Here is a 27,606-nt window from a genome sequence, read left to right on the forward strand (position 1 = left end):
ACTGCCAAAAACTGAATATAGAGCATCACGCAAGAGCAGGCCAACTCAGGACACAGAATTCAGTGCCACCAGTTCGAAATAGTTGCTTCCCCAAAGGCAACTCTAGAATACACATGGAAAATAATATGTTCATATTGCTTTGCATGAAGATTAACAAACCAAGGCCAAGTTTAGAAATAAGGCAACCTCCAGAAATGATCCTCCACATCTTCCTCCTCCGCCACAATCAGTGAGCAACACAGGAATCCCCAATTCCTGTCAGTCCCCTGTCTGGATTTTAGACTCCAGACTCACTTTCTGTCCACAAAGCGCACGTGGATGGGCTCCCCTGGCGTCAGAAGCCCGTGGGTTTTTGCATGAACTGTTTTCGTCCAAGAAGATGGTTTGATCTCAAAATGTTGAAGCAGCTATGAAGAGAAAGAGAAAGGATCTGACATTAGGAAAGTAAAAAATGTGAGAGCCGCCTTTTGCTTGCTTCTGACATGGCCCTGGGCTCAAGGAACCAAGGGTTCAAGAGAGGACATGTACTGCCTCATTAGCTGCGTGCCAGGCATTCAGACCCGAGGTATGAGATCTGGGACAAGACTGTCATGTCCACTGAGCCTGTGAAGCCGGGTGACAAAGACACGGTGCAGAAAGTTGAAATGACTTCTTTTTTTATTAGCCATTTCAAAATTCTCCCTCAACTGCTTCCATTTGAGGTTTAGAAAAGAAAGAATCAAAGACATCATGGGGGAACAAAGTGACATTCCTGGTTTCCTGCTAGGAACTGCAGCCTCCTCAGGCGAAGCAGTGGGCACGGTCTCGGGGAGGAGGTGAGTCATCCCAACACACTCTCTCGAGACTGACTTTATTTAATTATTCCTGATGTGTACCTTTGATTCCAGACCTCATGGAACTGGTTTAGGGAATGAGAAGCAACATGCTGCTGCAAAGACCTCTGTAAATAAACACCAGCTCCCATAGGAAAGGGTGGCCTTGCTCCACTTCCCTTGGCATGCGTGTATAAAATCCAACCACCTAATGCAGCATCAGTGTCCGAGATCATAGTGTCATGTGTTACCCACACCATCCCACCCTGCCCTGGCTCCCTCTCCAACCTATTCTAGGAGGCCAAGAAGGGGTACCCATTCAGGTGTCCTATGAGAAGACTGGGAATGGGGGTTGGGAGGCGGGGTTCAGAGCTACAATGGGGGGATACAAGCTTGCATTCAGGCTGCTCCGGGATGTTCTAGCATCGAGATGGCTTCATCTAAAACATCCCCCCTCAGACCTCTTGATCTGATTCTCAGAATTGCCTGCCCCATCCCCCAGGACAGAAGAATGCACACAGAGGGCTAATAATGCCTGGACCAGTATGTCACAGACCTTGCCCCTTTTTGAGGACACAGCATGCCTTCACTGAAAAAATTTAAGTTTTCAGGAGATTGTGGGCAAAAAAACAAAGCTGCTCTCCCGCTCTCAAGGACTGGGGTGAAATCTGCATCTGCTTGGCACTCTTATTGTGCTTTTTTTTTCTTTTTGGGTCACACCCGGCAATGCTCAGGGTTACTCCTGGTTCTACACTCAGGAAGTGCTCAGGGGAGTGCTCAGGGGACCATATGGGATGCTGGGAGTAGAATCCAGGTTGGCCCTGTGCAAGGCAAATGCCCTACCTGCTGTGCTATCGCTCCAGCCCCTCCTCACTCTTCTTGTGCAGGAAAAAAGAACTCATTCCTGAGTTCAGAGAATGCATAATAGAACACTGGCCTACAGAAGCTGTGCTTTCCCCTGCCCTGCAGCTACTGTCCCGGGGAGTTTGCTGTTATTGCTCTGATGGGGTAACACCCATAAAAAAATTAAATTTTAAAACAAACATTTGCTTATTTAAGGAAAACCTTTGGTGGCCTGGAGAGAGAGCTCAAAGGGCCAAGATCATTCCTATCACAGCATCTTGCAGAGCACTGCTGGGAACCACCCTCAGGCACTGAGCTGGGAGGAGGACTTGAGTGCTGATTTGGTACCAGTGCATTTCCATGTCCTAGCTGTCTCAGTTGGGTTTGCCAATTTTTCTTTTAAGGTGTTTGTCTTTTGAGGGTGGGAGGGGGTGGAAGGAGCACCACCAACAGTGTTCAAGCCTTACTCCTGGCTCTGTGCTCAGGGGTCACTCCTGGTAGGACTCAGGGGACCATATTTAGTGCTGGAGAGATTAAACCAGGGGCAGCTGCAAGCCAGGTAAGCCACTTGACCACTATACTATCCCTCCAGTCTTAGGATATTCATCTTTGTTAATAAATCATTATCGAAGAGCCTCCAATATGGCAGCATTGGGAAAGACGAGTAAGGAGAGGCTGCTAAAATCTCAGGGCTGGGACGAATGGAGACGTTACTGGCCCCTACTTGAGTAAATCGATGAACAACAGGATGACAGTGATACAGCGATACAGCAAATAAATCACTTTCCACCCGAGTGCTCGAGAACAGATGACTGGTTAAAGAAACTCTGGCATAGGGGCTGGAGTGATAGCACAGCAGGTAGGGCATTTGCCTTGTACTGGCTGACCCAGGTTCGATTCCCAGCATTCCATATGGTCCCCTGAGCACCGCCAGGGGTAATTCCTGAGTCCAGAGCCAGGAGTGGCCCCTGTGCATCGCTGGGTATGACCCAAAAATAAAGAAAAGAAAGAAAGAAAGAAAGAAAGAAAGAAAGAAAGAAAGAAAGAAAGAAAGAAACTCTGGCACATCTACACTATGCTGCTTTTAGAAGAGATAAAATCATGAAATTTGCATATAAGTGGATAAACATGTAGAGTATCATGCTAAGTGAAATTGGTCAGAAAGAGAAGGCCGGGCATAGAATGGCTGCACTCATTTGTGGAATATAAAGTAGCATAATATGAAACTAACACCTAAGGATAGTAGAGATAAGGGCCAGGAGGATCATGCCATGGTTGGGAAGCTGATCTCAAGTGCTGGGGGAAACGGAGGCAATTGGGATGAAGAAGGAACTGCCAAGTAAATGATGGTTTGGAGGGATCGCCCAGGATGGGAGATGTGTGCTGAAAGTAGACCAAGGGCCAAACATGATGGCCTCTTAATATCTGTATTGCAAATCATAAAGCCCCAAATTAGAGAGATTAAGAAGGATTGCACCTGCCACAGAAGCAGGGAGTGGGATGGGATGGGAGTGGCAGGTGGGACACTGGGAACAATGGTGGTGGAAAATGTGCACTGGTGGAGGGATGGGTGCTTGACGGTCTATGACTGAAACATAATCATGCAAGTTTGTAACTGTATCTCATGGTGATCCAATAAAACTTCCACTGTATCACTGTTCACCAGCAAAGGAACAAAGGTATGTGAGTCCCTGGGCTGAGATCTCCAAGCCTACTTGGATCGGGGCTGAGCATCCTCCACCCAGATCCTTCATTTTCCAGTAGGCAGGGGTCATATCCACCAACTGCCCCCCAGCATCGTGTAATCCCATTAACGGCCAAGACCCAGAGACTATAAAACCCAACTCCAGGAAGAGAACAGCGCAGTCTCCTGCCCCCGCGCCTGGCTGTCCTCGCCGGGGTCCCTTGGAGGGGGGTGGGTTGAGTTTCCCTCCCTGCCCTGCGCAGAGCCCTGGCAGCCGAAGACCTCTGGAACCAGCCACCACCATGCTGAGACCACTCTCCACACGCATGAAGGTACCGGCAGAGAAACAAAGACACGCGGATCCCGGGCCTGAGATCTCCAAACCTGCTCAGTTCAGGGCTGAGCATCCTCCACCCAGATCCTCCATCTTCCAGTAGGCAGGGGTCACACCCACCAACTCACCCCCTGGTGCCGGGTGTCCCATCAACGGCCAAGACCCAGAGACTATAAAACCCAGCTCGCGGAAGCGTGTGATCGCGGATTCTTTTCTTATTATCTCATTCTTGCTTTGACAACCTGGCAGGCTACCGAGTGTAGCCTGCCCACGCGGCAGAGTCTGGCAAACTCCCCATGGCGTACCCAATATGCCAAATACCAGTAACAGTGATGGCTCTCATTCTCCTAACCCTGAAAGAGCCTTGAATGTGGCACTTCTTATAATCTCAGGGCTAGGATGAAGGAGACATTACTGGTGCCTGCTCGAGGCAATCGACGAACAACAGGATGACCATGATCGTATCACTGTATCACTGTCCTCCCATTGTTCATTGATTTGCTCAAGCGGGCCCAGGAACGTCTCCATCATGAGACTTGTTGCTACTGTGTTTGCCATATTGAATACATCACGGGTAGCTTGCCATGCTTTGCCATGAGGGCAAGATACTCTCATTAGCTTGCTGGGCTCTCCGAGAGGGGCAGAGGAATAGAACCCGGCTCGTCCGGGCTGGCTGCACGCAAGGCAAACGCCCTACCGCTGTGTTATCGCTCCAGCCCAATAAAACTTTAAAAAATAAAATAAAAATAAAAAGTAAAAATAAAATAAAATAAATCACTTTCCCTTTTCCAGATTATCCTTTCCAAGCTTTGAATAGTAAGGTGATACAAATCTCATAATAAAGGTGAGACTTCCTCTTCCTGTTTTCTTTAGTATAAGATGATGATTCATTGAAGGACTGATAAAACATGCCAGCAAAAGTCTCGGCCTGGAATGCTCTGGGGAGGTTGATCTTTTTACCACTGATTCAGTGTTTTCTATATCTGAGGTCTCTGCTCTTTCTTTTGAATCAATTTAGTGAATTCATGTTTTTCTAGTAAACTGTCCATTGTATTTGTCTTTAAATGTATTGGCAGAATGCTATTGGTGGTATTTTCTTCATATTAAAAAAAATGATCATCCATTTCATTTACAGCACGTGTCTTCCTTCTCCTTTCTGTTACTGTTTATTTGCTTTTTCTGTATGTTTTTCCTTTTGACTATTATACATCAAGATCCCTTTTTATACTATGCTTAAGCAGTAAAGAGGACTCAAAGCAGAACCATCACAGGTACATTTACATTTGAACAGCAGCCCCTACTCTGACCCTCCGACCCCTTTTCGGCACCAGTCTGCCAATCTCTCCTGCACTTGCCAAACCCTCCTCTGTGGAAACAGCCAGCCTCCCACAGCCCGGGGAGTGGCCACAGGAGGAAACAGTCTCTGCCTGTCCTCTGTTTACGGACCATTCAGCAGCATCTTATCCACCCATTTTCCGACCTCTGTCTTCTCTCTGTGTCTGCATCTACGGCTCACCAGCCTAAGCCCTTCCTGACAACATTCCCTAGGGAAGAAACTTGGAGTCCGTGAGCAGAGACACTGCTTCCACTTCTCCCCATCAGCTCTGCACAGACTATTTTTCTTCTCCACACACAGAAGAGGCAGCTATTTGACCATTTGTGGATGACAAAGCAGGTCCCGAGAAGCCCGGAAACCTGCCAGGAATCTCAGTGGCAGCAACTGGCAGAGCCAAACCACAGCCCATTTGCCCAGGGGCTCCACTCCATGCCCCTGACCCCACAAGGACTGGCCAACACGAGCAGCAACGCCGCTCAGCCCTGCCCAACCACAGCTGCAGCATTCTGACAAAAGGGGTGACGGCTTAGTATGCCAGGTCTGCTGTGAACCTCCCAGGTTCCACCCTGCGCCATCAGACCCAGGTGCTGTGGCCACCTCTGCCCCTCTCCCTGAACAGAGGCCTCTCCCTCCCCCTAGCCCTCAGGGGATCTTTTCTCTTGTCCATCCTGTGCCTCTGCACCCCCATCCCTACCTGACGGCCAGACTTCCCTGGCTCTCCCATGCCCTCTCCTATACAAGTCCCAACACCCTGTTGTCTAAGAAAAAAATCAAGTGCCCAGATTGTGCCCTGCACTGCCACCCTGACTATGGCAAGTGTCTATAATTTCATGATTCTCCACTTTCTCGTCAGAAAAATGGGGAAACTACATTACCAGGTAACCCCCACCGCCTCTCAACACTCAAGTCAGTATCTGCCAACCACTCAGGCAGGACTGTTGCCTGCTACACGGGGGTAAGGACAATCCTCCCAAACAAGGCTATAGAATAGAAGTTTCTCTGCTCTAGACTCTTCTTTCAGACATTCATTCCTGCTCTATCTTGAACTTCATATGCAGTTAGAGATTTTTCACAGAAGGTGTTCACTAACAAAACCAAACTGAAACAAGCTTGTAGATTCCTGCACTGTGTACATGACTGATTCATAGAAATACAGACAGACATGCTGGAGGGAGCAGAAAGAGCAGCGGTGTGCCTCTGTGAGGACACACTTTAGACAGAGAATGCTTGAGGCCAGAGCAGACACAGTCACTAGCATGGGTCCAAGGTGCCCACAGCTCTGCCCTCCAGGGTGTATTCCAAGTGCTCACAGACCTTTGGCATCACATGTACCTAGAGTCTCCACTCCAGACCGACCAAATCACTGTCTGTGGCTTGGGCCTGAAAACCTTCATTTTATTTTATTTTATTTTATTTTTTTGCTTTTTGGGTCATACCCGGCATTGCACAGGGGTTACTTCTGGCTCATGCACTCAGGAATTACTCCTGGCAGTGCTCGGGGGACCATATGGAATGCTGGGAATCCAACCCGGGTCAGCTGCGTGGAAGGCAAATGCCCTACCTGCTGTTCTATCACTCCAACTCTGAGAACCTGCATTTCAATGCTTTATGCTGTCTTTATGCTTCTAATGCTTAAAGGACAGCTCACATACATTTTTTCACTAACTTTTCATTGGAACGCCGCACGTGATGAGAACAGAGTCAAGTCCTAGATCTTAGAGCTCCCCCCTGCTCCCCCCACACATACATCCCACAGCAGTGTCTTGGCATCCCTCATCATTCTCAGGTCCCCAAGGTCTCTAAGAGGGAAAGAAACAAGGCAAGCAGCTACAGGGACTCACAGTGGCTACTGCAGGGAGAGAGGACAGAGGAAAAGTCTTCAAATAGGATGGATTTAATGCCAAGCTCTGACTTTTGAGGTTTTCAAAACACATTTCTTTTCTTCACCTAAGTCTTGACCCAGTCAAAGCCAGTAAACGGGCCAAGCCTAAGGCTGGTGCAGTACCTGAATGACAACGAGGTGGATCTCCAGCTCTGCGATTCTCCTCCCGATGCAGCTTCGAACCCCGTAACCAAAGGGGATGGACCCAAAATTGTCAACTCTGTCCAGGTTTCCTTTCCGAAGCCAGCGCTCGGGCCGGAACTCTGTAGCCCGAGGGAAGTTGTCATCTTCGTAAGATGTGGCATAGTGGCAAAGGGCCAACTGGGTCTGGGGAAACCATTGATAACAGAAAAGAAATGAAAAATGGGATCCTACTATAATAACCAAGAAACTGTATTCAATGAGAATTATGGAATTGTATTGAGAACTAAGAAACCATACATAAAGAGAATTAAGAAATCGTAATCAGAACTGAGACAGTGAAACTGACCCCAAGGTTAACAAGGGAAGGGAGGAAAAAGTTTTTCCCCAATCAGCTGGGTTAAGGGCCCACCAGATTTATTGGAGTGCACAGGAGGCCACAAACAAAAGCCGCATCAAATGGGCAGGATATACTGACGCTGATTGTTTTTCTTTTGGTCACATGAAGGCCATACCATGTGGGAAAGATGCATTGATTGTTTTCCTTTTGCTTATTACCTCCGTATCACTGCTTCAGTGATAAGAATGTACATGGATTAAAGCCCATCATTAGAGAATAAAAGAGAGACCCTCTTAGCAAACAGGGTTCCAAGTCTCTTTCACTTTCAACTTGGGGTCCTCAGCACTGAGATTCTAATAAACTCACTCTCCTATCCTGAACTCTCTCCCTCTGTTCATTTCATGGCTGGCACCAACACAACTGAATGTGGAGCCGAGGTAAGGGTTCTGCTTGGACAGCTCTACCAGACAGAGATGGTTCTGGAACCACAGGGGCCAAGCTACACAGCCCCCAGGAGGAATTACCATCCTTCCCAAAACTTCTCTCAGGAAGGAAATGGCCATTTCCGTGGGCCTCTGGGAAAAGTCAGGGGAAGCAGCCTAGGAACAGTTATATCCCAGAAATTACCTCCTTGCTCTGGAAGCTTATCTTTGTCAGAAAGCATGCAGAGAACAAGAGCAGAAACCTTTGAACAGTTGCTCTAGGATGAGAACATTTTATTCAACAGGACGTTTCCAATATAAAGGCCACCAGCGACCCACTGCCCAACCCAAGACCACCAGACTCACGCCTTTGGGAATCAGATATCCACCAAGAACCAGGTCCTCCTGTGTGACTCGGCCATTCCCAGGAAGCACCGGAAACAGCCTGAAAATAAGCCAACAGGAGGGGAATGCAGAGGATGTGTGATGACATTTCACATATTTTCCTCAACATCAAGTCCCAACAAATGGCCTTCACTTCCGAAAAAATAACAATACCATTTCAACTAAGCAATCTTGCAAGAACCTCCTTGGTGTCTGCTTAGTGAGTATTCTAAGGAATGTGGGAAAAGGGTTCCACAATCAATAAGGGTTATGCAGCATGAAGCAAAGCTTTGAAGGTGCTAGTGTGTTCCCAAGAGAAATTAATACAAGTTTCTGAAATTTACAACCCTATTAACAAAGAAACAGTTCACAGAACTCAAGGTTCTGAGAAGTGTATTTTTAGAAATGCTTTTGGATTGTCTCAGAAGTAATCTCGAAGGGCTGAAGTGATAGTACAGCAGGGAGGGCGTTTGCCTTGCACATGGCCGACCTGGGTTCGATCCCCGGCATCCCATATGATCCCCCAGGCACCACCAGGAGTAATTCCTGAGTGAAGAACCATGAATAACCCCTGAGCATCGCTGGGTGTGGCCCAAAAAGAAAAAAAAAGAAAAAGAAATAATATCAAGAAAACTTCGAATAAAAAAATTAATTGACAGGGGCCAGAGAGATAGTACAGTGGGTAGGACAATTGCCTTGAGTATGGCCTACCTAGGTTCCATCCTCAGCTTCCCATATGGTCCCCAAAAAAACCACCAGGAGTAATTCCACTTTGCAGAGCTAGAGCTAACCCCTGAATATCAATGGACGTTGCCCCCAAACAGAAACAAAAACAATTTAAATGACAAATTTCATGCACCTTCTTAGTTTTTAAAAATTAGACATTGTGCTATCAATTGGGGATGCAATACAAGTTGAAATATAATTATGAGGTTAGCTTTCAAAATAACTATTTTATGCATTCTCTGAAAATGTCAATGACATTTTCTCTGTCATGATGATTCCTCCACAGAGAAACAGAGGAAGGATTCTGACTGTCACCGGCCCAACCGAGGGGCTGGTGTCCTTCACCCTCCAGCTTTTCCCAGTGTATCTAAGCCTATCCAGCAGCAAGGAGCTTCATCGTCAACTCAATTCAGAGACTCACACAGAACCACCATATTTTGTAAGCAGTCTTATAACACTGTGAGGGACAGGCCCAAAATGGACTACCACCAGAATTAATTTAGCTTAGCTTAATAGGAACCTGCATTGCAAAATAACTTGTTTTTCAAGGAACAGGTCTAGATAAGCTTTTTCAGATTCGCTTTATAGGAACCTGCACTGCAAAATAACTGGTTTTTCTGCCCCTGAGCAAGGAATTCAGATACAGGTACTCGAAGGGTAGGGGTCAGACCAGATAACCGGATGTCTCTCACAAGACCATGTTGCAAGACCCAGGACTGCCTTAAAAACCTGTCAGTTCCTAAGCACCGACGCAAAATGCTGATCTTTAAACTATAGGCTAAGAAGTGATGTACCCTTAATTGGACTGGTTAAGAAAGCATATGTTGTTACAAATCTATTGGCTATGAAATGCACGGGCTTTGCTGTAACGGCCAGTGAAGGCCTATATAAGATCCCCTTTGAAGAAGTTCGGGGTCTTGCCTCACCTAACTGACCTGCGTGTCTGTGTAGGTGGCTTGACCCTGGCTAGCCAGTCTTACAATAAACCGTGCTTGCTGTTTGCAATCTCTGGAGTCTCTTTGTCATTAAAGGGAGATCACGATCTGCGCCCTAACAACACCAAATAGTCCCAAACCTATTCCTGGCAAATCACTCCTGTTCTTTTCTGTTCAGAGGACTGAAAACCTGGGAGCATTGATTCAGGAACATTGTGGAAATCCTGATGAGCTGACCAACTATAGCAAGCCTGGGTTAGAGGACGGTTTCCAAGACCTTCTTAAAGAACAGTTACTATGTCACCTAGTTACACAGAAGAGCCTTGCAATTTTGACCAGAGCAGAGAAGCACTAAGATAGTTCTAAATACCTCCTTCCTAAATGTGTAAGCCACTGAGGGTAGTTGGAAGGTTTATTTAGGACCTAGTTTTCCAGTAGAAAGCACAATCCTAATTATTTTACTTATTTTGCTTTATTTTGTTGTTGTTGTTGTTGTTGTTGTTGTTATTTGGGTGGCACACCGGCTGTGCTCCGGGTTTGCCCCCGGTTCTGAGCTCAGCGATAATTCCTGGAGGGCTCAGAGAACCGTATCGGGTGCCAGAGATCAAAGACAGGTCAGATGTGCAAGGCAAGTGTCCTGCCCACTGTACAATCACTCTGGTCCCAATCCTGATGATTAAAAGAAAAAGAAAACTGGGACATAAAAACACATTTTCTGAACATGGACTCTGATGAATCCTTTACCTCAAAGTTTCCTTAAGCAGAGCTCTGACCAAAGGGACTTTGGGGACATCTGCTGCCGTTGGAATATGCTTCTCCCCCAGATTCTTCACTATCTCCTGGTACACAGTCTGCTGCACTTCTGGGTGTCTTGCAAGGAGATACACTACCCAGGACAAGGTGAAGGATGTCTAGTAAAGCAACCAACAGATACAGGCCTCGTGGTTAGTGAAATGGAGGGTTCCAGCATCAGTCCTAGCAGATGTGACACCCGGGAGAAGCAACACAGGTGCGGCCATATCCATACAAGTCTACTGTGGCACTTTATATCTTACTAAATCAAAGATGATTTTCCTTAGCCAGAAGCAAGAAGCAAGAGTAGTTTTGGCAAGGAACATTAACTATGTGATTCAGGTGCTCTTTCAAAGAAGAGCCACAGGAAAAACTAGTTTGAAACATGTCAAATCACTTAAGAGTTCTCTCCCTCCTCTTTGGAGGAGTTCCGAAAAGGAGCGAGGGAGTCTGGTCAAGCCTGGAGGCAATGCCTGCATTTCCTGTGATCTTCCTTGCAAGATTCATCCGACACTTGCTAGACAGGGCCCGAGGCTGTCCATCCACCAGAGAGTGTTTGATCTTCGGGAATCCCACAGAACTGGTCAAGACAGTGCTGGCTGGCCTAGTCTAAGGGGTAGGGGAGACAGGACTACTAGTTAAGTATTCATTTTTCCCATCCCCCTACCAAGCAAAGTGACATCTAAGGACTGACTAGTTTACTTGTACAAAGCAGTGTCATCTTTATACCATTTCTCAGACTGAAGAATTATAGTTTTGGTGATTAAAATAATTTTGTTTGATTCTCTTAGGATCCAAGACTTTCATTAAAATGAGCACTATTATCCATGTGGCTATATTTTACTCTCATAAATAAGAAAACCCCATAACATAAAAGCCCTTTCTAAAAAAAAGAACGTTAAGTTTTGATATTGATAGTTTTAAATATATTTTAATATATTTTAGTAAACTTAAATTTATTTAAAATATTGATATATTTCTCTATAACAGCCGTTATATGACTCTTGGGGGTTTAGGGGTTGTACCATACCCAGTGTGCACAGGGGTCATCCCTGGAGGTGCTAGGCACTAAACTGGGGTTGGCCATTTACAAAACAAGTCTCTTAACCTCTGTGCTGTCTCTCTGGCCCTATTACATGCTTCTTAGAGGCAAGCTCTCACAGTATGCAATACATAACGTAGCATACCATCTCTTCCTTATAATAAGGAAATAATGTAGAGGCTTCCAATTAATAGAAAAACTTAAATTCTCTATTTTTTTTTAAATTGCAGTGCCAGGGATCACACTGAGAGTATCACACATGTGAGGTCGCATCCCCAACTTAGCATCACAACTTTATGGGAGAACTAAATGTGGTCTATCCATGCAAAGGAGTACTTCTCAGTAACAAAAGAAAATAAATGCCCTTACGCCCACAACACTGACAAATTTCAAAACTATCTTAAGTTTTTCATAAATGGTTGCATTTGCCAACAGCCTAGATGTGTGGCTTGAGTGGATACAGTTTATTGTGATAAACTGCACTGCAATAGTTCATTTTATTTTATGGTTGTCATTATTGCTGTGGGGTCAGTGGGGTCCAGTGCCTCTGCCGGCTATGGTGGTGGGGGAGAGGGGAGTCATCTTGCGATGGCAGAAATTGGACATGCCTTACCTCACACATGCCAGCAGTGTTTCTAGCACTTAAACCACACCTCCAGTCCCTAAAGTCACTTTTGTTTAAATGGGTATCAATTGTAAAAATGAGTCCCGGATGCACTCATCTGGGGAATATAAAGTAACAGAATGGGAGACGAACACCAAAGAATAGTTGAGATAAGTACCAGGAGGTCTGCTCCACGGCTTGGAAACCGGCAGCACATGCTGGAGAAAAATGCAGCTCAGATAGAGAAGGGAACACCAAGTAAAGGGTGTTTGGAGGACTTGCTTGGGATGCGAGATGCATGCTGAAAGAAGACTATAGACTGAACACAATGACAACTCAATACCTCTATTGCAAACCACAACACCCTAAAGGAAAGAGAGAGCAAAAGGAAATGCCCTGCCATAGAGGTGGGGTGTGGCAGGGGGTATGGGGGTGGGGGTGGGTGGGAGGGCTACTGGTTTCATTGGTGGTAGAGAATGGACACTGGTGGAGGGATGGGTACTTGATCATTGTATAACTGAAACCCAAGCACGAAAGTTTGTAAGTCTACAACTGTACCTCATGGTGTTTCACTAATAATAGAAAAAAAAAAAAAAAAAAAAGAATGAATCTCTGAATGCTTTTCCTGCCCTGGCTGGCTCTCTGTCCCATCAGTTCCCTTCTGTATTCTCTCTGTCACCAGCAGGGGGCAAGAGGCAAAATGCATTCAACTCAGTTTAGTGGCCAGGCTATTCAGTCAGGCATTCATCACTGCATCACTATTTCAACTAACCCACATAGTCATATTCACACCACAAATTTTCATTGTACTGCTTTTATTGCTTAGTTCGTATTTCAGTTATATGCTTTTTTTTCTTTTTAGGTCACACCCAGCGATGCACAGGGGTTACTCCTGGCTTTGCACTCAGGAATTACGCCTGGCAGACCATATGGGATGCTGGGAATCGAACCCGGGTTGGGCACGTGCAGGGCAAACACCTTAGCCACTGTACTATTGCTCCAGTCCCCTTTCTGTTTTACTTGTGTAGAGGATCCATAAAATGTTTACTTTGTAGATCAATTAACAGAAACATGAACACTATTGTACCCTTATTACCTAAAATTACAATAACATTTATTTTTTTAATTTAAAAAAACTGGAGCGATAGTACGGTAACTAGGGTGCTTGTCTTGCACACAGCTGGGTGGGGTGGTTTGCCTTGCAGGTGGCCAGCCCATACTGTGTATGGTTTCCTCAAGTCCTCCAGGAGTGATCCCTGAGTACAGAGTCAGGAGTAAGCCCTGAGCACAGCTGGGTTTGGCCCCAAAATGAAAATAAATAAATTATTGAACTAAATTAAATAAAGTGAGACTTGCTCTATCATAGTAGAGGGCTGGAGAGATCTCCATGACCTGAATTATTTTCCCCTCATTTCCCTTTAAGTTATTGCTCTTGGAATGACCTGCAGCCACACTTAGTTGCCTGTGGTGTGCTGGAGAAGACTGCACACTTGTGGCAGCTGGGAACCCAGTGCCATAAAGATCACAGATGGTGCCTGTGGGAAGTGTTGGGGATCAAACTTATTCGCCTCATGCTTACAAGACAGTCATTCTGCCACCAAACTATTCCTGTCCGAGCCTTCTTTCTCAAAATATTTTCAATTATAAAGTATAAGATTTTGGGGGGAGCTGGAGCAATAGCACAGCGGGTAGGGTGTTTGCCTTGCACGCGGCCGACTCAGGTTCAATTCCCAGCATCCCATATGGTCCCCTGAGCACCGCCAGGGGTAATTCCTGAGCGCAGAGCCAGGAGTAGCCCCTGTGCATCGCCGGGTGTGACCCAAAAAGCAAAATAATAATAATAATAATAATAATAATAATAAAGTATAAGATTTTAAATATATGTGTCTACTTCATTTCTGGGCTGGAGCGATAGCACAGCGGGTAGGGCGTTTGCCTTACAAGCGGCCAACATGGCCGACCCGAGTTCGATTCCTCCGCCCCTCTCGGAGAGCCCGGCAAGCTACCGAGAGTATTCGATATGCCAGACACAGTAACAACAAAGTCTCCAATGGAGACGTTACTGGGCCCGCTCGAGCAAATCAACGATCAACGGGAGGGCCTTTACCTTTTACCTTACCTTTACTTCATTTCTGGCATGTTTAAACAATAAACAAATGTTTGCAAATAGAAATGCTTTTGAAACTTTAAAACATTAGGCCCTGGGATCGCTCAGTAGCAGAGCACCTGTCTTCCAAGTGTGAGGCTCTGTGTTCGGTCCCAGGGACCACCCCACATGCAAAGTGTAACCCCTGCAGCTCTGCCATTTGTGATCCCCTTATGAGCCCACAATGTAAGTGTGCAATCTTGGTCATTGCAACAACAACAAAGAGAAGGGAAGAAGAAAGAAGGAGAAGGAAAAACAAAATAAAATCAAACACATGGTGCTTTGTATGTGTAATGATGGAATCATGATTACAATTTTTGTAGAATTCACTAGGCACTTAATTTATATATAAATGCCCATTCAATTCACATATTTATATTACTGTATATAATATCACTTGTGTATGCTTAATACCTACATATAATAAGTTGAACATATTTTGCCTGGAGACCTTGGGCAGTGAAGCAGATATCAAGCTCGTACAAATCCATCTGAACTATTCATAGTGTGTGGAAAGACCACAGATCTAACTGTGCTGTTTATCAAGAGAAAATCAGGGCCAGAGAGATGGTACAAGATGTACTTGCCTTGTACCTGACCGTGGCTTGATCCCTGGCACTGAACATGGCCCCCCAGGCACTTCCAGGTGTGATCCCAGTGCATAGGGCCATGAGTAAGTCTTGAGCAATGCCAAAAACCAAGACAGAAGGGAAAAACTAGACAACTCACTGTGTCAACCCCGGCCAGCAACATCTCAGTCATGTTGGCATAGATCTCCTCCAGTGACATCTCCTGGTTGAGGAAGAGGTAGGTGAGTACCCCACCTTGCACTCGCTGCCCTTGATCTATCTGGCACTGGATGTCCTTCAGCTTGTTGTCAACATGAATTTGGCCTGTTTGAAAACAGCATTTTTTATTTTGGGTGAGAAATTTTGGTTAGAAGTATCACCTTTTTCTTTTTTTTTTATTCTACGTATAAATTCAAACTTTATTTGTAGCTTATCCCCTATCACCAGCTCCTATTTGAACCAGCTCCACTTTAGTCTAATCAGGGAAGGTCAAGGAAAACTTAGGACAAAAGGGAAAAAAAACCTGGAGAACTGAGCAAGTAGTTATGATGGTTCTGATTTCAATACCACAGCTTTGCAAAGCACTCATCAGAGGAGTTGCCTCCAAATTTGTAGTCTACCTCACATCCCAACTTCTTTTCTTTCTTTTTTTCTTTTTGAGCACATCCAGAGGTGCTCAAGGTTTACTCCTGGTTCTGTGCTCAGAGATCACTCCTGGCAGTATAATCACCTTTTTATTTAATTCCTTTCTGTCCTCCTAATACTTTGACTCAATCTGGGGCACATTCAGAGATTAAGGAAACCCAGACACCTTCCTTGTTATCCTTGAAACTTCATTCATTCTCAGAATTGTTCATGTATACAAATGAATGAAAATTTCAAGACAAGTTAAACATCTCTCACTTTTAAAATCATCTGTAAATTATTTGCAAATGTTTACTAATCAAAGAGCCAAAAGATTTTAGAGCAACAAGAATGTGGATCGTTTTTTATTTCCTCATTGTTTCCAGAAAGAAGAATGAAATGAGAGGGAAAGGTGATGCAAATTGAGATGTTACAATAAAAGCTAGTATATTACATGTGTTCAAAAAAATTGATCTTGAAAAGAAACCATGATGCTCTTCCTTCAATGTTAACATTGTTATAAAAATATTGTTCTAAACATTTTGAAAATATTTTATTCCTAGAAATCCTTTAACAGTAATGGAGGTGGGAGCACTATACTAGACTGTGCTCAGGGGTCATCCCTGGCAGTGCTTGGGGAGTATATGATGTGGGAACGGGGAACAAACCAGAATTGGTTATACGCAAGGCAAGCACCTCAACCCCTGTTCTATCTCTCCAGCCCAGTAAAAATGTAAACCATATAAGAAGACTATCCTTGCTTTAAAGCCTCCTCCTAGATTTTTATTTTTTCCTTTTTGGGTCACACCCAGTGATGCACAGAGGTTATTCTTGGTTCATGCACTCAGGAATTACTCCTGGCGATGCTCGGGGGATTTTATGGGATGCAGAGAATCAAACCCAGGTCGGCCGAGTGCAAGGCAAACTCCCTCCCCGCTATGCTATCGCTCCAGCCCGGTTATCCTAGATTTTTTAACACATGGTTTTTCCCAGCTTGTTTTCAGCAGGTAAGAAACAAATTAATTTAGGCCTAGAACGTAGTTCAGTGGTAGAACTCTTACCTGGCATGTGTGAGGCCCGGAGTTCTATCCCAGATGACACAAAAGGAAAACTCCCCAGATGAATTTAACTCTTTCTAAAGAGCTACAATCAACAGTGTTCAAATGAACAAACAGGGGTATGAAACTCTTCTCTGCATTTTAAGTAGTTGACAAACTAATGGATTAAAAATCTTCTCTCCTACAGACCAGTGTTTTACAACTAGGACCCATATGACCCCCTAAGTACCCGCAGGATATTCCAAGGAACTCATGGGTGAAAACGGAGTAAATGTGGGGGTCATGGAAGAAACTAGGGGATTAACCAATAGGATAGATGGGCCATAGGAAAGAAACAAATTTAGGAGAAGGTTGAGAAAAATTGCCATAGTCATTGCGAGCATATTTGTCGAAATACAAATAATTTTTAAAATGAAATATAAGCCACATCGTCCCAACTCAGATGCTACTTGCTCATTTGACAACCGCACCTAAAAGTTGCTAAGTCACTGTCTGCATGATTTACAAGCAGTAAAGTTAGGTCAAGTTGGTTGTACAAAAAGTGCCCCTGAATTCTTCTCTTACTGAATTTGAAGAGTCCATCCCAGGCCCTGCAGAATTCCTGCCAGGGTTTAGGAATAAAGGGGCGCAGCCACCTGGGGATGGCACCGGCGTACATGGAGGTCTTGAACATGCTGAACATGAGCTCCAAGGCCTTGATGTAGTCCACTGTGGGCTGCGGGACGAGGGTCTCCAGGCAGCCCAGACGACTCTCAAACAGGATGGTGGCCACTCCTGCACGAGAAAGAGTTTAAAAACCCTCTTCTTCTAGACTGTTTATTCTATCACACGCATACATGTATATTAAATATTTATTTGACTCTGAAAAGTCACTTTCAAATCATCTGAGTGACTTTCATGACCTTGAATCCTATCCCCTGAGATCTACTGAGTCAGAGGCCCTGTCACATTTTCACCTCCTCTCAACTGATCCTGACCCTGAATACAATGCCCCAATCTTTCATCAACCCAACCCCCAGGAACTAAAAGGTCACTCCTACTCACCTCAAGGGAACTCCAGGCACAGACAGCTATACATGAGTTGCTGATTAAACTTAATGAGACAGGGGGAAAGAATGTGTCACCCATCTACACCCATCAATGTTACTCACTTTAGAAAGTACTAATATCAAAGCTTTAAAGGGTTAACTCACAAATGTGTATGGCTGACTCTAGTTTCATCCCTGACACCACATACGTTCCGGAGAGACTCCAGAGCAAAGAACCACTAGTAAACTCTGAACACTCCCAGATATGACCCCAAAACAAAACAAAAAAATACACACATACCAATTCAATTTGAAGGTTAAGCTGATTTTGTTGTTTTTTTATTTTTATTTTTAATAAGAAACTGACAGAAGGTCCTCAAAACAAATCAAGGCACAAAACAAAAGGGTATGCTACCATTTTAATGAGACTGATGGGTGTTCTGTGTGGTACTCAAAGACATACCAGGTAGTACTCAGAAAGGACTATGTGCTATACGAATCTTGTCCGGATATCCTGAATACAATCCAAGTGCCCCAGTCCTTTAGTCATCTCCCTGGACCCAGGTTTTTGTTCTATTTTGATTATTTTTAGGTAGAAAGGGTATTCACATGTATTTCCTCATATGTGCATGAAATAGTTCTTTGCAGATACACAAGGAACGATGGCATACATAAGGAAAGAGAGAAACTTTTCAATAAGTACTCTTGGAGCTTCATTTCTGAACCATGTGAATATAGTACTCATCCCAAATGAATTTGTTTTTTAATTAAATGAGATGGCCAGAGAAATAGTTCAGTGGACTGAGTGCATGCTTTGCACGTAGGAAATCCATGTTTAATTCCTAGCATCCTGGCACCACAGGATACCTTGAACACAGTCTGGATGATGGCCCCAGTACAGAGCCAGGAATAACCCTCAGCACCACTGGGTATATCCTCCCCCCCCCCCCCCCGCCACACACACACAAACACACCAAAAAAAAGAGCAACAACAAAAAAAGATGAATTTATAGTAGATGCCTTCCCAATTTATGCTGCTTTTAATTTTAATTTAATTTTTATTTGGGGCCCATACTGGCAGTGTTCAGGGGTCATACCTGACTCTTGTGCTCAGAGTTTGCACTTGGTTCTGTGCTCAGGAGCCACACTGGCCATGCTCATATGTGGTGACTGGATTCAAACCAGGGTCACAGTCAAAGTCACACACTAGGCAAGCATCTAAACCTTTGTACTGTCTCTTAGGCCCATCTATTGCTTTTTCACAGCAAACCTTTTGCTAAACCAAAATGTTGCACTAGTTATTAGGAAACATTCGACTTAAATTTAAAACACTGGATTTGAAACTACGATTCTGCTCCTAAAAATTGGGACAGATTTTAAGTTTCCCCACTTGTAAACAGAGGTAGGATACCCAGGTATCCAGCATTCTGAGGGTTGTCTAAATCAGAGTTTGGGGGTTAGCACAAGCAACAGCAAACGATGAGTACAGCTATTAGCAAACAGTCATTTACCATCCTTTCACACCACCTTCTCACCTTCCATTGAATATTTGAAGAAGAGATCATTGATATTGGCCACCATTTCTCCATCTTCCGACTGACTCTTGAGAATGTAGATTCTTTTAATCAAATCAGCAATAACTTGGTTGACTTCTCCGGAAAAAATAGCCACATCTTTGGGTTTCAGAATTCTTTGTCTCAATACGCTTCTCATCTTGAGCCACTGTTCACCCTCCCTAGAAGAATAAGGTGTGTTTTAGTCATCTTTCTGACACTCATGTTCTGGAAAGGAATTCAGGGAACTTCTGAAAAATTTCTCATCAAAAGACAATCAGAAAGAAATGAAGACAAAAGAGACTTGATAGCGAGAGGAATAACTTTTGCCTAGGAATCTGTTCAATCTTAAGACCAAGAAGCAAATATAAATATATTATTTTTACTAAAAATTTTTTTTTAAAAATTTTGTTTTCTTTGGGCTATACCTGATGATGTTCAGGACTTACTCCTGGCCCTGTGTTCAGGGATCACTCCTGGCAAACCTTGGGATACCATATGGGGTGCTGGGAATAAAATCTGAGTCAGCTGCATGCAAGGCAAACACCCTATCCACTATACTATTGCTCCAGTCCCCATGACTATTATTTTTATTATTTTCTTTCTTTTTTTTTTTTTTGGTGGGGAGGAGCATAGTTGACAATGCTCAGGAGTTACTCCTGGCTCTACACTCAGGAGTCACTCCTGGTGGTGCTTGGGAAGATCATATAAGACGCCGGGAATCGAATCCAGGTTGGCCACATGCAAGGCAAGCATGCTACCAGCTGTGCAATCTCTCTGGCCTGATTATTATTTTTAAACAAGCTTTACCAACACCTCATGCTAACCCCAAACAAATTGGCACACTTCTAGGCAAGGAGATTGTGGACTATGTGCATATTTTTTGCTCTATTCCCTTTGGTTAAGAAATTCTCTGTGACCGGGGCTAGAGCAATAGCACAGTGGATAGAGCGTTTGCCTTGCACCCAGCCGGCCTGAATTCGATTCCCAGCATCCCATATGGTCCCCCAAGCACCACCAGGGGTAATTCCTGAGTGCAGAGCCAGGAGTAACCCCAGTGCACAGCTGCGTGTGACCCAAAAAGAAAAAAATTCTCTGCAACCACATGATAATAATAGCAGGGAATAATCACATTGGACAGATCTGAGTGTTAAAAGTAGGTAAACGGATATTCTTGATAACCATTTAGTATATATTGCAAACCATAATGCCCAAAAGGGGGGGAGAGAGAGAGAGAGAGAGAGAGAGAGAGAGAGAGAGAGAGAGAGAGAAAGGAAAGGTGGGGAAAAGCCCTGCCATAGAAGCAGGCAGGGGTTGGGGGTGGGGGTGATGGGGAGGGAACCTGGGGACACTGGTGTGGGAAATGTACATGTACACTGGTGGAGGGAGAGGGATGGGTGTTGGAAATACTGTATGGCTGAAACCTAATCATGAACAGCTTTGTAAGGGTCTCTCTCACAGTGAGCCAATAAAAAAGTATAAATAAATCACTGTCACTGTCACTGTCCTCCCATTGTTTATTGATTTGTTTGAGCGGGCCCGGTAACATTGTGAGACTTGTTACTGAGTTTGGTATATCGAATACGTCACAGGTAGCTTGCCAGGCTTTGCAGTGTGGGTGAGATACTCTCAGTAACTTGCCAGGCTCTCCGAGAGGGGCGGACCAATTAAAGGCGGAGGAATTGAACACGGGTTGGCCACATGCAAGGCAAATGCCCTACCCGCTGTGCTATTGCTCCAGCCCATAAATAAATAAATGGAAGCATGCAGGCACCAACAATTAGAAAGAGAAGGAAAGTCACCAACTGCCCTTGAGTCAGGCCATTAGCCTGGCATTGAATCTTTAATTATTAGATGTTGAGAACAGGCCAGAGTCTCAGGAAGAAATGGGGCAGCAAGGCTGTTGTAGAGCACGGACTGAGGAATTAGACTGTCGGGTTCGAGACTGGAGCAGTAATCGGTATGTGACCCACATCTTAATGAGACAGAAACTGCCTTAGTATATTACTTCTACATTATCATTTCTGAATGGTTACATTTACTGTGGACAATTAAAAGTGTTTATTGGAATAAAAAAAAAGAAATTCTCTTTGCGACTTTTTGAATATGTATGTGCTTATGAATTGGGGAGACACGCAACCATTAATCACTCGTTCTCTCTCTCTCTCTCTGTCTCTCTCTCTTTCTGTGTGTGTGTGTGTGTCTGTGTCTCTGTCTCTTCCTCTCTCCTCTGTCTGTCTGTCTGTCTGTCTGTCTTTCTCTCTCTCTCTCTCTCTCTCTCTCTCTCACACACACACACACACACACACACACACACACACACACTATTGGATCTCACTTTGGCTCCTCAATTTCTCCCCTGAGGGCAAGAATCAATTTTCTTCCCGGTTGCCCTACTCTGAGAGGAGTGAATGCAAGCCAGGGTAGAAAAATGCTCTTTTCCCGGATCTCAGAAGCTCAGAATCAGCTCAGGTTTCAGGTATTTATATCAACATTTTTCCCTTTTGTTGATACCTCTCATATATAAGTATTATATTAATGCAAGCCTTTAAAATTTGGGGGGCCAGAGGGATAACCCAGTGGGTAGGGTGTTTGTCTTGCACGCACCTTCTTTCCACTGTAATATTTATATTGTAATGTAAATATACTGTAATGTAATATTTATAGACTACATAGCTCAAATACATTGCTATGGTTTGCTTGTCTAATTTTATGATGGCTTTGCTGAACAAAAATACTCTGGCTCGCCAGGTTCTCTCCCCGGCATCCCCTATGGTCCCCCAGCACCACCAGGAGAAATTTCTGAATGTAAAGCCAGGAGTAACCTCTGAGCATCCCAAAAAGCAAATATATATATATATATGGAAACAATTTTTAATGACTGTAAAATAAGAGTTACAAAGTTATTCATTACTTAGTTATAGGCATACAATGTTCCAACACCAATTCCTTCACCAGTGTTCATTTCCTTCCACCAATGTCCTCAGTTTCCCTCCCACCCCCAACCCACCCCACCCCCCATTTCCCCACCTGCCTCTAGAGCAGGCATTTTCCCCCTTTCTCATTGTCCTTGTGTTTCCTTCCCTAACTTATCATACCTTCCTGGAAATAATTGTTTTTAATAAACTTAATTCCCAGAAAAATGACCTTGGAGACAGACAGGAAAATCACCCACTGTTGTAAGAGGTATTTATGCCCTCTTCTGGTATTCTAAAAGAGCTGACCCCTCAACTTCCCTCTCATCCTCTCAACCCCTATCCAGTGACCATCAGCTCTGTAGGTTGTCACAGACTAAATCTCTGGAGTCACCAAGTATTTCTTGAGAAACAGCTCCTGAACTTGCAGACACTAAAAGGGGCTCTATTTTAGTTGGATGGTTCGATTTTGGTTTGGGGGGGAGGGAGAGGATCATAGCCGGAAGTACTTGGGGCTCACTCTAGCTCTGTACTCAGGGATCACTGCTGGTGGTGCTCAGAGGACAGTATGCAGAGCTGGGGATTAAACCAGGGTCAGCAGCATGCAAGGCAGGCACGCTGCCCACTGTGCTCTCTCCCTAGTCCTGAAAACTCTTTCAACACGATTCTTTATTTTGTACTTTATTTGTAGCTGTACTTTATTTTTAGGGGCCCAACACCTGGAAGCAAGAACCTTCTATTCATATTCCAGCAGGGCCCCACATACTCACGCCGAGATGAGGCCGGTGGATCTCCCTCGCAAGTCTCGGTACTCCTGCCAGGATCCCATGTTGGCTCTCTGGGGCGCAGCGCCCTCTGCCCGCAGCACCTGAGCCACCATGTCTCGGTCTGCAATAGATACTACAAACTGAGGACCAAAGTGAGACTTGAAGATTTTTCCATATTCCCGTGTGTGCTTCTGCTGCAATACCATGGAGAAATCAAGAAAGGAAAAAATACACAAATATGATATACCTTTGACATCGACATTCCTGTGTGTTAGGGGAGCAGAAAATCGGGGCGGAGGAAATTCTACTTTTATATAATTGATCAGAATAGTAACTTTATTTCTAAGAGAAATATATTTTCACATCATTAATCACAATCATAGGAGTGTTCTCATTTTTTAAAGATAGATTTTTGGGGGGGTTTGTTTTTAATATCTGAGGTGAAGAAACAAGAAGGAAATGTCACTACACACACAGATGAGCTCTAGATTCCGAAACTCCTAAGTTAAACAGATTCTGCCATTTCTCACAGACTTTCAATGGCTCCCCAAATGCTGTACAGAGAGGAGAGAACACTCTGCAGGCAATTTGAAATAGCCTGTACAAAGTCCCAGGAAAAAATATATATATATCTTGAAATAGAGAGATAATACACAGGTTAAGGCACTTGCCTTGCACGTGGCTGAACACATGTAGTTCAGTATTTGCATTTGAACTGTATTTATATTTGAATTTATGTAAAACTTCACTATATTTAAAACTATATTTGTAGTTCCATCCCCAGTACCACATATGGTTTCTCCAGAACTGCAAGAAGGGATCCTTGGGCTCAGAGCCAGAAGTAAGTTTCAAGAACCACCGGCTATGACCCAACCACACACTCACCCCCAAAGTCTTTATATACAAATTACTTGTTCACAAATATAGACAGCACATGCTCCGTTTTGTTAGTGGGCTGTGGAACATTACATTAGTCAGAGAACTTAGATTTGTGTAGATAATAAGTGTGGGTAATTGAGAATATGAATCTTGGCTCACGGTTTCCTAACTGGATGCCTTAGGAAGTGAGGTCTCACTGTCCCCCAATTTCCTCACCTGTAAAATGGAGAAAGAACATAACTTTACCTCATCTTACCTCTAACAATGCTCATCGCTATTATTTTTAACCTTTCTTTCCAGTACTTTGAGCTATTCCCTGTCCCAAAAGTTCATTACTATTATTTATGTTATTATAGCTTATAATATCCTTCAACAGTCCTTCCACAGATTATTATGAATAATCTTATCTGAATTCACATTAATGCATGAAATGGATGAAGACTGTTAGCTCTGAGGTCCTGAGGCAAAGTGACTAGCCAAGATTTCACAAGTGTTTGTAGAGAGTCTCGTGTTGAAATGAGTCACATTCTTTGCCACACTTGTATCTCCTGGGACTTAGAATTGAGAGGCCTGTCCTGGGCTAGAGAGATGGTCCAAAGGACTGGAAAGCACTTTGCATGCTGGAGACCAGGGGTCAGTCCCCAGCACGAAGTGGTTCTCCCGAGCACCACAGGGTGTGAGCAAAAACCAAAAGAGTCTTCTCTGCTATGTAATTTTTAATTTTGTTTCCTGACTCAGGGATCACTCCTGGCAGTGCTCAGGGGACCACATGTGGTGCCAGGATTGAACCTAGGTAATCTGCATGCAAGGCAGGAGCCTTAATTAACCCCTCTACTATCTCTCTGGCTAATCATCTGGGTAACCTTTTAGAGTTCTTGTACCTATAAAAATAAAGACCTGAACCACTTACATGAATGGCAAGATTCCTGGTAAGTTAACACTGTGATTACACGCCCAATAAAAGTACACTGGACCCCTTCAAAAGACCATTCTCTTCTCTAGAAGAGATTTGCGGGCAACAGAGAGAGAAGGTCAAGAAGGTTTAACTAGGGGCTGGAGCGATAGCACAGCAGGTAGGGTGTTTGCCTTGCCCACAGCTGACCCTGGTTTGATTCCCAGCATCCCATATGGTCCCCTGAGCACCACCAGGAGTAATTCCTGAGTGCATGAGCCAGGAGTAACCCCTGAGCATCACCGGGTGTGACCCAAAAAGCAAAAAAAAAAGGTTTAACTAGTAGCTCAAATCTCAGAAGCCTTGACTTCCTGCCTGGGTAGCCACGGTCAGGCAGCAACCCAAGGGGTTCTGAATAGTGCTAACCATTTGGAAAGTAATGGAGTAAGGAACAATGGGTTCAGTAAGCTAGAGACACTGGGGCTATCCTGATCTGAGGTAGTAGCAGGAGAGTAGTTCTGTGGCCCTTGTCTGTGGGTCTGCAGGCCACTCACTGCCAGAGACATGGCCTGACTCCTAGGCAGAAGAAGGCCTGGGTGATGGGCAGCTGTGAGGGAAACCGTCATCAGCTGAGACACTCCCTATAGCAGAGGGGACTCCTGCCAGATCAAGACTTTTTGTTCTGTTGTTTGTTTGGGGGAGAACCACATCTACTGTTGGTTGGCAGACTACTCCTGGCTGGGGGTCACTCCCTGAGTGCTAGGGGCTTGGGGTAGGAGCCAATGCAGTGTGGGGTCAAAACAAATCATGCACCCACAGACCTTCTCTCTGGCTTTAAATCCTGATCCAGATTCAGGTTTTAGCATTATTAACTAATCAAAGAAAAATATGCCATGAAGCCAACTTTGTGGGGGGTAGTATGAGGATAAAAGCTGATGGAAATAGGGGGCTGGAGCGATAGCACAGTGGGGAGGGCGTTTGCCTTGCATGCAGCCGACCCAGGTTCAATTCCCAGCATCCCATATGGTCCCCCGAGCACCGCCAGGAGTGATTCCTGAGTGCAGAGGCGAGTAGCCCCTGTGCATCGCCGGGTGTGACCCAAAAAGCAACAACAACAACAACAACAAAAAAGTTGACAGAAATAAAGGTGAACTCTTTTAAAACTTTTTTTAAAGTCTGCTCTGAATCTGTTAGCAGCAAATACTTTTTCAAAATGAAATCTGAAAGTTATTGTCTTGATAAATGAAATTGAGATTACACACAGAAAAGAGAGAAATTAATCTCTGATCCCCTCTCTAAGCACGTCTGGGGGAAACTGTGTAAGGTGGGTCTGGGAGATGGAGAGAAGGAGGGCAAGTTGGAACTGTTTCTCATCTCCACTCTGCTCTCTTCACAAAGTCTGCTTCTACAGCTTCAGTCCTGGCCTCTGCCCCATTAAAGCAGTTAATGGTTGAGAGAAAGAATGAAGGAAGGAAAAGTAGGGGCAGAAGCGATAGTACAATGGGTAGGGCGTTTGATCATCAGCATCCTATATGATATCTGGAGCACTTCCAGGAGTAATTTCTGAGTGCAGAGCCAGGAGTAAGCCTTGCGTGCATGACTGGGTGTGACCCAAAAAGGGATGGAGGGAGGGAGGGAAGGAAGGAAGGAAGGAAGGAAGGAAGGAAGGAAGGAAGGAAGGAAGGAAGGAAGGAAGGAAAATATGCAATAAACAGAAGTAGCACAGTGATATGTGTGTCTCTCTGTCTGTCTGTTTGTGTGTCTCTGTCTGTATGGGAGGGAGAAAGTGTTGGAAGAAGCCAAAGGGCCAGTCCCCTCTAGATCTCAGTCTAGCTCTAACAGTGAATGCAGACTAGAAAAAAGACAATGACAAATTCAAGTGCAAGAAGCCACTGCTAAGAGAAAGGGGCTTGGTGACCTTTCGCAAATGGAGAGTCACCTTGTCTTGAAACGCTCGATTGAGGTGGGCGTAGAAAGAAACTCTGGCCAAAAGAGAAAGGGGTAGAATTAGCCCGTCCCAACACTCCCCACACGGTGTTTGGCGGATGCTGAGTTCTTCCTAAAACCCCGGCCGATCGCGAGCGAGTTGCATGTTCATGCCTTCGTCCGCCCTCCTCACTTGCGGCTTCAAATAACCCCAAATCCCGAAACCCTTCCCCCCACTACACCCCTTTCCATTTATCAAACAAACAACCAAAAATTGTAGGAACGAGCCCTAGGGAGATCCCCGCCACGCAATAAAAAACAAACAACGAAACCAAACCCCGGCGCCCCGGAGCTCCCAGCCCGGCGTGGAGCTGCTCCCCCACGGCCGGGCGCGGGGCCCGGGACGGCTCCGGGGACGGGCGGCGCCTCCGGCCAGCTCACAGCTCCCGCCGGGGCCCCCTTCCGTGAAGCAGTGCCCGCAGCCGAGTCCCCCTCCCCGAGCCCCTTCCCAGGTCCCCGCCCCGGCTCCCCCCTCTTGGCCTCCCTTTCCCCGAGGCCCCATCCTGGGAGCTCCTCTCCGGCGCCCCCTCCCTGGAGTCCCAGCCCCTCCTTCCCGCCCCCCGCCCCGAGAATCCCCTCTCTGGGTCCCCTCCCCAGCGCCCCCTCCTGGGATCTCCCCTCGGGTGCCCCCTTCTCCAGCTCCCCCGCCAACTCCGGGCAGCCCCCCTAGCGCGCTCCCCCTCCGGGCCCGGCGCGCGCCGCTACCTGGATCTCGTGGATGCGGCTGAAGCCGTCCTTCCAGAAAAACTCCACCAGGTTGGCGAGGGTCCCGGGCCCGGGCATGGCTGCGAGGCTCCGGGGTCCCTCTGTGCGGTCGGGGGTCCGCGGCGCCGCGGGCAGCCCAGTTCCTTTGTCCTCGGCCCCCGCGGGGACCCAGAAGCCCCGCGCGGGCGCCGGGTTCAGTCCGGCTTT

At 45.4% G+C, this 27,606-nt stretch overlaps 1 protein-coding gene across 1 annotated transcript; it reads right to left on the reverse strand.

Moving 5' to 3' along the window:
- Window positions 1-224: 224 nt before the first annotated feature.
- On the reverse strand, window positions 225-27,552 carry LOC130019752 (cytochrome P450 27C1). Its single transcript, XM_056110390.1, has 9 exons — window positions 27,400-27,552; window positions 22,941-23,131; window positions 19,238-19,437; window positions 17,239-17,448; window positions 15,153-15,316; window positions 10,584-10,750; window positions 8,161-8,239; window positions 7,015-7,218; window positions 225-407 (listed from the first exon to the last, which is right to left on the reverse strand). Exons 1-9 carry the CDS (start codon window positions 27,475-27,477, stop codon window positions 291-293), a joined length of 1,410 nt encoding a protein of 469 aa, XP_055966365.1. The 5' UTR covers window positions 27,478-27,552; the 3' UTR covers window positions 225-290.
- Between the last annotated feature and the right edge of the window lie 54 nt (window positions 27,553-27,606).

Source organism: Sorex fumeus, unplaced genomic scaffold (assembly GCF_029834395.1).
Source record: "Sorex fumeus unplaced genomic scaffold, SorFum_2.1 ptg000009l, whole genome shotgun sequence".
Classification (NCBI taxonomy): domain Eukaryota; kingdom Metazoa; phylum Chordata; class Mammalia; order Eulipotyphla; family Soricidae; genus Sorex; species Sorex fumeus.